This window comes from Piliocolobus tephrosceles, chromosome 20, assembly GCF_002776525.5.
Source record: "Piliocolobus tephrosceles isolate RC106 chromosome 20, ASM277652v3, whole genome shotgun sequence".
Taxonomy (NCBI): Eukaryota; Metazoa; Chordata; class Mammalia; order Primates; family Cercopithecidae; genus Piliocolobus; species Piliocolobus tephrosceles.
The window spans coordinates 38,767,661-38,782,888 of NC_045453.1; the positions used below are offsets into that span (position 1 = coordinate 38,767,661).

At 38.9% G+C, this 15,228-nt stretch overlaps 1 protein-coding gene across 6 annotated transcripts in view; it reads left to right on the plus strand.

The window, feature by feature from the left end:
- The window catches only part of NAPB (NSF attachment protein beta), a 51,851-nt gene extending 37,008 nt beyond the window's left edge, over positions 1-14,843 (plus strand). For all 6 annotated transcript variants that reach the window (XM_023191858.2, XM_023191863.2, XM_023191857.2 and 3 more), the window contains 4 exons: positions 8,063-8,167; positions 9,454-9,522; positions 9,894-9,944; positions 11,879-14,843. In XM_023191858.2, the coding sequence (XP_023047626.1) occupies positions 8,063-8,167; positions 9,454-9,522; positions 9,894-9,944; positions 11,879-11,989 (336 nt within the window). In that variant the 3' untranslated portion in view covers positions 11,990-14,843. The remainder of the gene's footprint in view (positions 1-8,062; positions 8,168-9,453; positions 9,523-9,893; positions 9,945-11,878) is intronic.
- Positions 14,844-15,228: the final 385 nt, after the last annotated feature.

Sequence of the window (15,228 nt, forward strand, 5' to 3'; positions counted from 1 at the left end):
TGTTAGGGGTTTTTCCACTTTGGGTCTATTATCAATAATGCTGCTGTGAACATTTGTGTTAAAGTTTTTGTGGTGGTGTTTTTAGTTCTCTTAGTTATATACCTGGGAATAGAATTGCAGTTGCTGGGCCTTGTGGTAAGTACATGTATAACTTTTTGAGGAACTGCCAGGCTTTTTCACAGTGGCCACACCATTATACCTTCCCACTAGCAATGCACAGGGTTCCAGTTTCTCCACATTGTCACCAATACTTGTTTTTTTTTTTTTTAATAATAGTCACCTTAATGAGTGTGAAATGTCTCATTCTGTTTTTGATTGTTATTTCTCTAATGACTAGTGATGTTGAGTATCTTTTTATTTGCTTATTGACCATTTGTATATCTTTGGAGGAATGTCTATTTCAGTACTTTCTCTGGATTTAAATTTGGTTGTTTGTTTTTTGGTGGTGAGTTTTAGGTGTTCTTTATATATTCTGGATATTAATCCCCTATCAGATATGTGATTTGCAAGTATTTACTCTCATTCTGTGGGTTGTCTGTGGACTCTGTTATTAATGTCCTTTGATTCACTGAAGTCTTTAATATTTTGGAAGTCTAGTCTGTCTGTTTTTTCTTTGTCTGGCTTTTGTTGTTATATAGAAGAAATCGTCGCTGAATCTGTTATCATGAGGCTTTTCCCTTCTGTTTTGTTCTAAGAATTGTGTAGTTTTGGCTGTTAGGTTTAGATTTTGTATCCATTTTGAGTTAATTTTTGTATGTAGTATGAGGTAAGGGTCCAACTTTATTCTTTTATATGTGGATGTCCAGTTTTTCTAGCACCATTTGTTGAATAGAACTATCTTTTAACTATTGAATGGTATTATGACCCTTATTGAAAATTACTTCACCATATGAAATATGAGGGCTTACTTCTGGGCTCTCTGTTCCATTGATCTATTTATCCATCTTTATGCCAGTATTACACTCTTTTTATTTCTGTAACTTTGCAGTAAGTTTTGAAGTTAATAAGTATGCGTCCTCCAACTTTTTGTTCTTTTTCAGAATTGTTTTGGCTATTCCAGATCCCTTGCATTTTCATCCGAATATTAGGATCAGCTTGTCAATCTCTGCAAAGTTGCCAGCTTAGGTTTTGATAGAGATTGTATGGAATGTGCATACCAAGTGTGTGTGTGTTTGTGTGTGAGTGTGTATGTGTGTTTAGAGAGAGAAATTACTGTAGGGAATTGATTTGCTTGATTATATAGGCTGAGAAGGTCTGAAATCTGCAGTCTGAAGACCCAGGAGAGCCACTGGTATAGCTCCAGTCCAAATCCGAAGGCCTCAGAACCAGGAGAGTTGATGGTGTAATTTCTAGTCTGAGTCCGAGTCTGAAGCAGGAGAATACCAGTGTCCTGGCTCTAAGACAGGCGTTGAGAATAAATTCTTCCTTTTAACCTTTTATTTTATTCAGATTTTCAGTAGATTGGATGAGGCCCACCCACAATGGGGAGGGCAATCTGCTTACTCATCCTACTGATTCAAATGTTAATCTCATTCAGAAACACCCCACAGACACACTGAGAATAACACCAGATATCTGGGCACCCTGTAGCCCACTCAAGTTGACACATAAAATCAGTCATCACAGAGAATATTGCCATCCTAAAATCAGTCATCACAGAGAGTATTGCCATCTTAACAATACTAAGTCTGAGTCTATGAATACAGAGTTCCTTTTATATTTATTTGGATCTTCTTTCATTTTGCTCAACAGTGTTTTGTAGTTTTTGGTGTGCAAGTTTTGTACTTCTTGGGTGAAACATACTCCAAAGTATTTTATTTTTTCTGATGCTACTATAAATTGAATTATTTTCTTAATTTTCTTTTAAGATTGTTAATTGCTAGTGTATAGAAATGGTGTTGAATTTTGTATATCAATTTTTTGTCCTGTAACCATGCCAGACTTGTTTATTAGCTCTAATAGGTTTCTTTGTGTGGATTCCTTAGGTTTTCTATATCCAAAATCATGATATCTGCAAATAACAATAGTTTTAGTTCTTCCTCTGCAATCTGAATGTATTTTACTTTATTTTGTCGGTTGTCCTGGCTAGAATCTCCAGTGCAGTGTTGAATAGAAGTGACAAGAGCAGACATCCTTGTCTTGTTCCTGATCTTGTAAGGAAAACTTCCAGTCTTTCATATTAAGTATGATATTGGTAGTGGGGTTTTGGTAAATGCCTTTATCAGTTTGAGGCAGTTCCCCTCTCTTCCTAGTTTGTTGAGTGTTTTTATAATCAAAGGGTATTAGATTTTGTCAGACGTTTTTCTGTGTCTGAGATAAACATATGGTTTGTGTCCTTTATTTGTCAGACTTTTTTCTGCATCTGTTGAGATAAGCGTATGGTTTTTGTTCTAATCAGCTTAATATTGTATATTACATTGATTGATTTTCATATGTTGAACCAACCTTACATTCCTAGAGTAAATTCTACGTGGTTATTGCAAACTTTGAGGAGTTTCCCAAGAAAACCCTCAAGTTTATTAATAATTTGTTAGATGAACTTACAGAACCCACCGAAAGCTGTTATACTCACAGTTATGGTTTATTACAGCAAACGGGTACAGATTAAACTCAGTCAAAGGAGAGACTCATGGGGCAGGGTCCAGGAGACTTCCAGGAAGAACTTTCAGTTGTCCTCTCTCAGTGGAGTTATGTAAACAGCACTTACTTCCCCCAACAGTAATGAGTGAAAATAAGCGTAGACTACTGCCAATCAAGGAAGCTCCCCTGAACCCTGTGTTTTGAGTTTTTACTGGGGCCCAGTGATAGATGTTGACCACCCTTGTGGCTGACTTTACTTTTTGTAAGTGCCAGAATTGGTTTGCTTACATTTTGTTGAGGATTTTATGTCTGTATTCATAAAGGATATTGATCGTTAGTTTTCTTGTGGTGTCTGTGTCTGGTTTTGGAATCAAGGTAATTCTGGCCTCAGAATGCATTAGGATGTCTTCTTCCTCTTCTGTTTTATGGAAGAGTTTGTAAAGGATTGGTGTCAATTCCTCTTTAAATGTTTGGTAGAATTCAATTATTTCTCTTTTTTGTTTTTATTTTCACTGATTTCTGTTTTTATTGTTATTTCCTCCATTTTGTTTTCTTTGGATTTGTTTTCCTCTTTTTCTGGGTACTTCACATGGAAGTTTAGCTTGCTGATTTTTATCTTTGTTGTATATGCATTTTTAGTGTTATCAATTACCTTTTCACAGGTTTGGCTACTTCCCAATTTTATTATATCATTGTACTTTTATTTTTATTCAGTTAGTTGGATTTATTGATTTCCCTTGAGACTTCAGTGACCCATGGATTATTTAGTAGTGTTTTATTTAATTTCCAAGTGTTTGGCAGAGATTTTTCTGTAATCTTTCTGTTGCTGACTTCTTGTTTTTAATTCCATTGTAGTTAGATAACATATTTTTGCATGATTTCAATTCTTACAAATTTGTTTTGTTTTATTTTGCATGATTTCAATTTTTACAAATTTGTTTTCAGTTCTTACAAATTTGCCTAGAATATGGTCTGTCTTGGCATATGTTTTATGATTATGCTGTTATTGGGTGATGTTTATAAATGTTGATTAGCTCCTGTTGGATGATGGCATTATTAAGTTCTTTAATATACTTGCTAATCTATCTGTCTTTGTCTCTCTCTCTTTCTTTCTCATTCTCTCTCTCTTTTTTTTTTTGAGACAGAGTCTTGCTCTGTCACCCAGACTGGAGTGCAGTGACTTGATCTCAGCTCACTGCAACTCTCCACCTCCCAGGTTCAAACGATTTTCGTGCCTCAGCCTCCCAGGTAGCTGGGATTACAGGTGTGTGCCTTCACATCCAGCTAATTTTTCTATTTTTTAGTAGAGACAGGGTTTTGCCATGTTGGCTAGGCTGGTCTCGAATTCCTGGCCTCAAATGATCTGCCTGCCTTGTCCTCCCAAAGTGCCAGGATTATAGGTGTGAGCCACCATGCTTGGCCTTTGATTTTCTTTCTAATTCTGTCCATTGTTGAGAGTTGGGTGTTAAAATCTCCAACTGTAGTTGTGGAGTTGTCTGACTCTTCTTTCATTGTGTCAGTCTTTGCTTCACATACTTTGCACCTCTGGATTACTATTCTTGCTGGAGTGACCCTTTTATCATTACATAATGTCCTTCTCTGTCTCTGGTAATTTTCTTGGCTCAAGTCTACTTTATCCACTTTATAGCCCTGCCTATTTTCTTTTGATTAATGTTTATATGATATGTTTGTCCATTCTTTTTCTTTCAGCCTGTCTATATCACTTAACTGAAGTGAGTTTCTTGTAGTTGGATCCTGGTTTTTTTTGAGACAGAGTCTTGCTCTGTCTCCTACGCTGGAGTACAGTGGCGTGATTTCGACTCAGTGCAACCTCTGCCTCCTGAGTTCAAGTAATTCTCCTGCCTCAGCGTCCCGAGTAGCTGAGATTATAGGTGCATGCCAGCATGCCCGGCTAATGTTTGTGTTTTTAGTAGAGATGGGATTTCATCATGTTGGCCAGGCTGGTTTCATACTCCTGACCTCAGTGATCCACCTGCCTTGGCCTCCCAAAGTGCTAGGATTACAGGCATGATCCACCACAGCCAATCTGGATCCTGTTTTTTAATCCACTGTGCCAATCTTTGTTTTTCAAGTGGTGTATTTAGATCATTCACATTTAATGCAGTTATTTATATGTTAGGGCTTAATTCTGCTTTCTGCCATTTAAGTTTTTGCTTTCTATCCTTTGCTTTTTGTTTATCTTTTTCCAACATTTTTATGGGTTGCATTGCTTTTTTCTTTTCTTTTCTTCTTTCTTTTCTTTCTTTCTTTCGAGACTGGGTTTCACTCTATCACCCAGACTGGAGGGAAATGGTGCAACCTTGACTCACTGCAGCCTCCACCTCCCAACCTCAAGCAGTCCTCCCGCCTTAGCCTCCAGAATAGCTGGGACTACAGGCATGCACCACCACACCTAGCTATTTTTTATAGCGATGGGGTTTTGCCATGTTGCCCAGGCTGGTCTTGAACTCCTGAGCTCAAGTCATCTGCCCACCTTGGCCTCCCAAAGTGCTAGGATTATAGCCATGAGCCACGACGCCCAGCCCTCTTGATTTTCTAGTGTTTCTAAGTACAGTTATTCCTCAGTGTCTGCAGGGGATTAGTTCCAAGACCTCTCTCATATATCAAAATCTGTGCATAGTCAAGTTCCACAGTTGGCCCTGTGGAACTCACATACAAAAACGTCGGCCTTCCATTAACGTGGGTGTTGAATTCCTAAGACTACTGTATGTTCAATCCACATTTGGTTGAAAAAATCCGTGTATAAGTGGATTCACACAGTTTAAACCCATATTGTTGGAGAATCAATGGTATATATCTTTGTGTAGCTTTTGTGGTTAAATGCTCTAGGTTGGTGTCATCATTTTATCAGTTCTGGTGAAATACAGAAATCTTTCCTCCCTTTCTGTTCTTTTACTCCCCGTATTCAATATACAATTGTCTTAATGTTTCCTCTGCATACGTTTAGAACCACATGAGTCAATGTTAGAATTTTTGTTTCAGCCACCAAACATAATTTAGAAAACTCAAGAAAGAAAGCCTGTTATATTTACCCATATTTTTGCTTACCATGTTTTTTCTTCCTTCTGGATGTTCCAAGATTATTGTTTCCTTTCTATTTAGAGAACCTCCTTTTGTCATTTTTTTTAGGGTAGGTCTGCTGACAACCAGATTTTCTTAGTTTTCCTTTATCTGGAAACATTTTAATTTCCGCTTCATTTCTGAAACATAGTTTCCCTGGGAGTACAATGCTAAGTTGATTGTTCTTTTCCTTTAGTTTGAAAAATGTGCACTTCATGGCTTCCAAAGTTTTACAAACTTCTGACATCAAGTGATCCACCTACCTCAACCTCCCAGAGTGCTGGGATTACAGGCATGAGCCACCGCGCCCAGTCAGCTTCCATTGTTTTTGATGAGAAGTCTGCTGTCATTCAGTGTGTTTTCCCCTATAAAAAAGGTGTTGTTCTCTGGGCACTTTCATAATTTTTTTTCTTTTAGTTTTCAGAAGTTTAATTATAATGTGGCTTGGACAGATATATGTAGTTTTAAGCTATTTGAGTTTCACTAAACTTACAGAATCTATAGGTTTATGTTTCTTGTCAAATTTGAGAATTGTTTAGCAGTTATTTCTTCAAGTACTTTTTCAGCCTTCCTTTTTTTTTTTTTTATTTAAGACCGAGTCTTGCTCTGTCTCCCAGACGTGCCAGTGTAGTGGCACAATCTTGGCTCACTGCAACCTTTGCCTCCCATGTTCAATCATTTCTCTTGTCTCAGCCTCCCAAGTAGCTGGGACTACAGGTGCTCACCACCACACCTGGCTAATTTTTGTATTTTTAGTAGAGACAAGGTTTCGCCATGTTGACCAGGCTGCTCTTAAACTCCTGACCTCAAATGGTTTACCTGCCTTGGCCTCCCAAAGTGCTGGGATTACAGGTATGAGCCACCATGCCCAACCAGCCCTTTTCTCTTTCTCCTCCCCTTCTAGAACACAGATGCCACCAAAGTGAGACTGTTTTGTTATCCCATGGGTCCTTGATGTGCCGTTCTTTTTTGTCAGTTTGTCTTCTCTCTGTTGTTCCTGTTGTTGTCTTCCATTCACTGCTTCTTTCCTCTGTCCCTTTCATCCTGCTGTTGAGCCCACCCACTTTTTATGTGTGTTTTTTTTTCAGTTTTGAAATTTCTATTTGTTTTTACTTTATATCTTTTTTCCTGTGGCTTCCTTTTTCTTTGTGGATGCTTTCCATTTTTCCATTAGCTTCAGCTGTTGTTGTAATTGCTTGTTGAAGCATTTTTATGAGGGCTCCTTTAAAATCTTTGTTGGATATTTTGGACATTTCCATCATCTGGAACCATCATCCATTAATGGTCTTTTTTCATTTAGCTTGAGATCTTCCTGTGTTTTTGGTATTACGAGTCATTTCTGATTGAAAATAGGGCATTTGCACATTAGGTTATGAGACTGGGTCTTGTTTAAACCGTCTCTTTCAGTTGGCCTTCTTTGACATTCCTCTGGCTGGGGAAGTTGGGGATGTTACCTCATTACTGCCAGGTGGAGGTAGAAGTGTCAGCTCCCCACCAGGTCTCTGTTGACACCTGAGGGGCCTAGTCAGCCCTGGGCAGAAGTGGCATCCCCTCTCCTTATCTGTTTCTGCCAGCACAGTGCTGGTTTGTTCTTGGTATGGTGAGAGTCTTCACCCTCCACTAGACCTCTTCTGACAGCACATCAGCTGGAGAAAGAAGGGGAACCTCTTTCTTGCTGGGTAGTGGCAGGATGCAGGCTCCCAGTGTGGTCTTCACTGCCTTAGTGGCAGCGGGTTGGGTGGGGATGAAGCCTCAGCTCCCTATTTGGCCTTCTCTGAAGCCCCTAAGCAGAGGTATTGGGGTCCTTCTTACAGTCTTTCAAGAATGGACTTTAGGACGATGTAAATGGGGTTAGGGCGTCAGTTTTTCTGTGGTATTTGGCTAGAGTAGAGCAGTTATTGTCTAAGTGTTTTCTCTCTTACTGGGCTGCCCCTTTTCTAGTCCTTTGGCCAGAGAAAGCAGTCTTTTGTCTCTTCTCTTTTGATCTGCGCATACGGGCATTTCTGGGTTGCTGGTTCCTCAGTTTCATGCCATGGATATAGGAAGGGAAAAGAAAACCCAGGGAACCCACCACCATGTTTTCCCTTGGGAAACATTTGTTTTTTAGAAAATGACCTGGGCTTTCAGTAGCGCTTTGTGGGAGGATTAGGGGAAAGGATGTTTACTCCATCTTATTGGAAGCAGGATTCTTCTAAGCTATTTTTAACTGGTTAAGACTTCATGTATTTAACGGTCTTGTCTAGTAAAATTTCTACTATATGGTATTGGGTTAAAATAATGTATTTCATAGCTAAACTAACATAAGATCAATAATTATTTTCTAAAGGACAACAGATGAGGATGACTTTGCCTGATATAAGAGGGTAAGCCTTTTAAATTTAGTTCTGCGTTCTGTGCCTAGGTTGGGGCAAACACCATGGATAATCCTTTGTTGAAGTACAGTGCAAAGGATTACTTCTTCAAAGCTGCCCTCTGCCACTTCATAGTAGACGAGTTGAATGCCAAGGTAAGGAGTCCTTCAGCACTGATTGACTGATTTCATCCTTAAGAACACGTATACATTCTCTCTTGTTCTTGGAGTCGTTTCATTGCGATGTTAGTACCAAGAATAAACTGGATACATTAAAAATAGTAGGTATTTTTCTGTGGTATGTGTCCCAGTTGTAATCTTTTAACAGCTGTCAAATCTGTTCTCAAAAGTTACCTGATAGTTTATAGCCATACCACTCTGAACACACCCAATCTCGTCTGATCTTGGAAGCTAAGCAGTGTAGAGCCTGGTACTTGAATGGGGGGCACTGCCTGGGAATACTTAGTGCTATAGGCTTAAATATATGTATATATTCACTGGTAGCCAGTTTTTTTTTGTTTTTTTTTTTTAGTAGTTTTGCTTCAAAGAAATTACAGGGCCGGGCGTGGTGACTCACGTCTGTAAACCCTGCATTTTGGGAGGCCAAGTGGGGTGGATCACCTGAGGTCAGGAGTTCGAGACCAGTCTGGCCAACATGGTGAAACCCTGTTTCTACTAAAAATACAAAAAAAATTAGCCAGGTGTGGTGACAGGTGTCTCTAAGAGCTACTTGAGAGGCTGAGGCAGGAGAATCACTAGAACCTGGGAGGCAGAGGTTGCAGTGAGCTGAGATTGCGCCTCTGCACTCCAGCCTGGGTGACAGAGTAAGACTCTGTCTCAAAAAAAAAAAAGAAAAGAAATAAGGAACTAAGGGGGAGGAGGAGACGATAAGAGTAGGATAATATCCATTTAAAAAACAACCAAAAAAACAGGCAAGCTCACAAATGGTGTTGGAGTGAGGACTGAGAAGCAGTTGGAAAGCACAGTGAGCACTGGGAGCCAAGAGGCAAAAAGGCAGGCAGCCTTGGCGTGGCCCGTGTCTGGAGTTGGAAGAGCAGAATTAAAGCCACTAAGAGAATGTTCTTTCTGTCAGCTTTGAGCAGGAAGCTAAATGTAATTTATTTGGAATCTGTACTGTATTAAGAGCTTCTCCATTTAATGGATGGCACAGATACCTAGTCTGTGAGTGTTTACGAATTCATTTTCATTTACACTGTCTTTTCGGCAGCAGCATAACTCAGAAGAAAATGGTTTAGAAATTATTCTTAATTGAAATGGAAAGTTCAGAATGGACAGATTTTCTATGTTGATTCTGCTGTTGAGTTTAACTGCATACTTCTTCAACAATAGGATATAGGTAGATCTTATTTGAAGCTGGTAAAATGTCGAAAGCTTTGTTTGTTTAGTAAGTCTGAAATTGATGAGTGGTTTTTCTCTCTCAGCTTGCTCTTGAGAAATATGAGGAAATGTTTCCAGCGTTTACTGATTCAAGAGAATGTAAATTATTGAAAGTAAGTAATACTAGAACTTTGAAGAAAAATGCTTTTGTTCTGTCAGGTGACAACACCTAAGTGGGATTGGGTATGAAGTGAAGTTTTAATCTATAAAGTCTGCTAACTGAGGGGCCCTGGTACTTTCCTGCTTTAGCATTATAGGTGTTCAAATGCAATTAAGGTCAGAAACATGTAGTTGTATTCTGAAATAGGCACCTCAGAAATGTTAGTACAAAAACTAGATCCCTAACTTGAATCTTGACTCGTATTTGAGTATTTCCTCAATTGTGTGCAATATTTGGCAACATTGGTATTATACTTACAGTATATATTTAGTAACGGGACTTCATCTTATGGAACTATTTTTTAAAATATTTTTGTGCTACCAGAAACTCCTAGAAGCTCATGAAGAACAGAACAGTGAAGCTTACACTGAAGCAGTAAGTTATGCTTTTGGGACATGTTACATTATTTGAAGATTTAAGTTAAACCTCTGTTCCTTTTCGTTATGTAAAATCTAAACATTTATTTGAACATGACTCCAGCATACCTTGAGTTGTATTTTCCAAAGGTCTTCTTTTATATATCACACAAATTAAACAGTTCTATTCGCCATGCTGAGATTCGACTTATATTCAGAAGTAATTTAGCTGTAAGACTAGTTCAGGAGCAAATATTCCATTTATATTCTTATAATTTGCTCTTTTAATGTTTTCTTTTGAAAATAATCTGACCCATAAATAAGTGTAAAGTAAAATTAGTTAAGGCCAGGCATGACATCTCAGACCTGTAATCCTAGCACTTTGGGATGCCAAGGTAGGCAGATCATGAGTCAAGAAATCGAGACTATCCTGGCCAACATGGTGAAACCCCATCTCTACCAAAAATACAAAAATTAGCCGGGCGTGCTGGCGCGTGCCTGTAGTCCCAGCTACTCAGGAGGCTGAGGCAGGAGAATCGCTTGAACCTGGGACGCGGAGGTTGCCGTGAGCTGAGATTGCGCCACTGCACTCCAGCCTGGTGACAGAGTGAGACTCTGTCTCAAAAAATATATATATATTAAATATAATTTAAAATATAAAACTAAGTAGTGAGAATTTGCTGTATTCGTGGCATGAAATAAATGGAAGGTGGCCAGGCATGGTAGCTCACATCTATAATCCTAGCACTTTGGGAGGCCGAGGCAAGTGGATCACCTGAGGTCAGGAGTTTGAGACCAGCCTGGCCAACATGGTGAAACCCCATCTCTATTAAAAATACAAAAATTAGCTAGGCATGGTGGAGTGTGCCTGTAATCCTAGCTACTTAGGAGGCTGAGGCAGGAGCCTCAGAACCTAGTGGGTGGAAGTTGCGGTGAGTCAAGATCATACCATTGCATTCCAACCTGGGCAACAAGAGTGAAACTCCATCTCAAAAATAAATAAATAAGTAAAAAAATAAAAAAAAAATATATTTTTAAATGAGCGTTTTTTCCTTTATACTTTCTGTTTTTCCATCTTTTGCCATGTCATGTTTAGAATCAAGCAAAAATAATTTTTTTAATATATTTTGAAACAGAGCCTCACTCTGTCACTCAGGCTGGAGTGCAGTGATGTGATCATGGCTCACTGCAGCCTCAACCTCCTGGATTCAGGTGATCCTCCCACCTCAGACTCCTGAGTAGCTGGGACTATAGGTACACACCACCACACCCAGCTAATTTGTGTATGTGTGTGTATTTTGTTGAGACAAGTTTTCGCCATGTTGCCTAGGCTGGTCTCTTAGCTCCTAGGCGTAAGCTGTCCACATGCCTTGGCCTCCCAAAGTTGAAGGATCACATCCAACCTCAAGCAAATTTCTCAGTAGCCTCCTGTAACATGTTCATCACAACTCAGGAGTGATAGTGGAAAGGAATGTTTGCCTGTCGAACTTTTGCCTGCCACATCATTTTCATCCTATTGTAATTTTTTTCTTTGATAATGCATTGAAATGTGTTAAAGGAATTCCGCTTCCATACATATTCTAACTCTGCAATTAATGTTTTCCCATGTTCAATGAGTAATTTTCCATATTACTTTCACATTTTTATGCAATGTCCAGTTTCTTTTGCCACAATAATTATGACTGTTAATGAATTTTCTTTTTACACATGTTTGAAAACAGAGAAATGTCAAGCCCAGGAACTAGTCACTAGTATCATCAAAATAGTAACAGGATAGTGAAAAAATAAACAATTTTTTAATGAAGAAAGTTATAAACTGGAATGATTAATTTCAAATAATGAAGAAAGTTAGTAGATTATAGCTGTAAATGTATAAACAGCTTGGGGTACTATTATTTTGTGTTTTTAATGTATTTACATGGCGTAATTCCTGCTCCTCTTTCCTTATACTAGGTGAAGGAATTTGACTCAATATCTCGTTTGGATCAGTGGCTGACCACCATGTTACTTCGCATCAAAAAGTCCATCCAAGGGGATGGAGAAGGAGATGGAGACCTAAAATGAAATGTTTTTGTCTTTGTGGCATGCGGCTAACTCCTCTTTAGTTTTGTCTTAGGGTCAAGTGATCTTTATGGGATGCCCATTTAATGGCTTAATTTTGTTGCATATGAGCCAGACAGCCTGGGTATTGTTTAAGCTCCCTGAGTCTGTGTTGCTGTGAAATGGATGAAGGGGAGGCTCCTATTCATCTTGTGGTAATGATGGGTTGTTTCATGCTTATCAGAACCCCCAGCGTTTTCTGAGAAGTACTTCAGACTCTCATTCCTCATATTTCATTGGTATTTGTGGAGCCTATTTTTAATGTTGCCACGTGTTTTTATGTCCTTTTTGTTAGACTTGAGTACTCAGCCCAGTTGTTCTCATAGATGCTTTGCATTTTCTCTGTGCTTTGGCATCTGGATATGTTCTTTAAATGTGTGTTTAGTTTAGGACAGTTACTAGGAATGAGTTTATAACTTTATTAGAAATCACTTCTATTTTTGTTATCCTGTGATTATTTTGATGGTGCTAGTGACTAATTTCTTTGCTTTTTGTGTTGTTCCGTATGCTAACATGTGCATGGCAAAAATTTAGAATAGCCAAGGTCTGTAGGCATCACATTGTGAGGAAAGGAGCTTTCTGGAAGTACTTGCTTCATGTATGGATGAGTGTCAAAGTGAATTTGATTTGTACTTACACACACACACACACACACACACACACACACCACAAGATCTATTAGAAATGGAATTTTTCTTTTTCTGGAGATAGTTTTCACTTCTAGTTGGAGTGGAAATCCCTTTATATTTGCATTAAAGTATTTTAATTGGCACAGCCTGCTCATTATTTTCATGTTTATACACTTTCCCACATTGAGGTGGTGTGTTCTGTGCTATGGCTATAGAAATCTTGGTCAGGGCTGGATAGATGATCTAAGTCAAACTTGAGAATGAATGTATGTAATTTTCCTGTTTATTGCACATGATGGGTTAGGTGGGGTAAATGTGGTACAGGAATGTACTGTATGCCCAAGTGGGCAAGAACCCCAACTTGTTTCTCAGGGGACTTGATTGTTCTCTTAGCTGGTGGAATATTTTGGCTTATGTGTTTGAACTCTGTCATGTTTAATTGGTTTATATAATATATGTATGCTCTCTTGATTGATGAACTTGATTCTATTATTTTATATGCTGATATTTAGACATACTCTTGTCTCCTGAATGTCCTCTGCGCATTTTATAGTTAAATGATTTATATTTGAAATGTGTTTGTTGCCATACTTAACCCAGCAGACACTCTGATATCATGGAGCTTCACTGATGACAGATAACGAAACTTCCTATGTTATGTCAGGTAGTAGTAAGTAGTATTGGAATGATGTTTTTATTTTTGATGGCTCTCAACTGGAATTGGTAGGATTTTATTGGGCTAAAGTACAGTGAGTGTTTCCAGGCCAAGGGTCAAGTGCAGGTTGTTTGAGAAATGATGAGTAGGTCAGTCTAGGAAGAAAGAGAAAGCAGCAGGAAAGGAAGTGGGAAGGGCCAGCTGAGGACAGATTGTAGAGGATCCACATCAGATGGCCATGAGGACTTGCAGGCTATAGTTACGGTGGTGACATGCATGAGGTGGGCTGGTAGAGCAGGAAGCTCTGTGATGTCAGAGCATCCACTGGGGGTGGCGATGAAGATGCTCTGTCTGTGGGCCCTAGAATTTAATGTGGATTTCCTCCTTCCTTCCAAGTTCTGAGATTCTTAAATGAGAGCTGGCTGTCTCTAGAGGTAAGACCTGGAATGGAGTCCCAGTTGGTACTTTTTCACTTGCTCTTAGAATCTCTTATGAAAAAATGATCAGAAGGGAAAGTGGGGTTTTGTTTCCCTAGCTAATAATATATCCTACAACCAGCCAAATGCACTTTTGTGAAAATAGGGTGTGAGGAGTGGTTCTGCAGCTTGAGTCCTCTGGTTTTAAGTAGTTTGTTTCTACTTGTTTAAAGAATCTTCTGGTCTGACCACTTAAAGTAAAAACCAAATGATTTATTTTAGGGCAATTATGTTTAGCTTTCATCATGATACTCCAACAAGACCCCTGTCCGAAGGGGTATGTTTTTTTAACAATAGTGTTTGTAACATTTTGTTGTGTCAATTAGAGGGTCACTTGTTTGTATTGCAGTAAACACTGGGACCAGTTCCGGGGTTAAGAATTAATTTTTGTTTTTAATATTTCACATAAAAGAATCAAAGTAACTGTAATGGCTAGAAGAGACCTGCCAGAAGGTAAAAAAAAGAATGAGAGAAAAAGCCCAGTCAGTGGTGTGCAAACTTAATTCCTTTAAATGTCTCATGGATGTAGGACAGTGACTTGTTTCAAGATGCCTGTGAGCTAGGTCTTCAAGATGTATAGAATGTTACTTGTGAACAAAATATAATTATTTATGGTAAATTCTTGTACTTTAGCAAATCTGGAGTTAGTTCATAGTCAAAGTCAATTAATATTTCTTACAGGAAAGTTTTGCTTTTTGTGGCAACATTTTTATAGCTTGTGTGAGTTCCTTTTTTCATTTAATGATTTGAAAGCAGTATTTTTGCACAGTCGTGACCGTGTGTGGTGGCGTCACTGTAACCAAAGTATATATATGCACCAGCCCTTGTGCATTTATTGTTTCTCCTGATTATGTGCATTTAAATGTCCAAATGCAGACCTTTGTGACTTCCTTTGGAGGACTTGGCAGCACAGCATGCCCCCGTGACCTGCCTGCTGTGGTATGAGCTGTGACCAAGAGCAGGCTTCCTGCTCCATGGAGTCCTGAGTTGCTCTGGGATAGGGGATTACATTATGAAAACTAACCATGTGTAACAATAAATCTACCTTAGCAGAAAAAGTATGTTTGTTTTATTCTAACCTGTACAGTAAAGTAAAAATTATCAGTAATATTTTGACGAGTCTTCTTGCTAAATTGGCATAGGTCAAAAGTAGCTTCCATTGTTTCAAGTTGTTCCCGTTAAGATGTTAATACTCTCTAGGCAACGGACGTTAATACTCTTTAGGCTCCGGTCATTTGGTGGGAATTCCAGGGCACCGTAGTGGTTTTGCAGACTGAGGGTTTGGAAGGAAACCCTGGTTACTTCTGTTGATGCAGTCCACTGAAGTACATGATAACCCAGTAGATCCCACATTCTCATCCCTTTTTTGAATCCTTTAGGGTCTACAGTTACTTGCAAAGTTGAGGAAGGCATGGTTGCTGGAAGACTGGTGGGGAGGTGAGG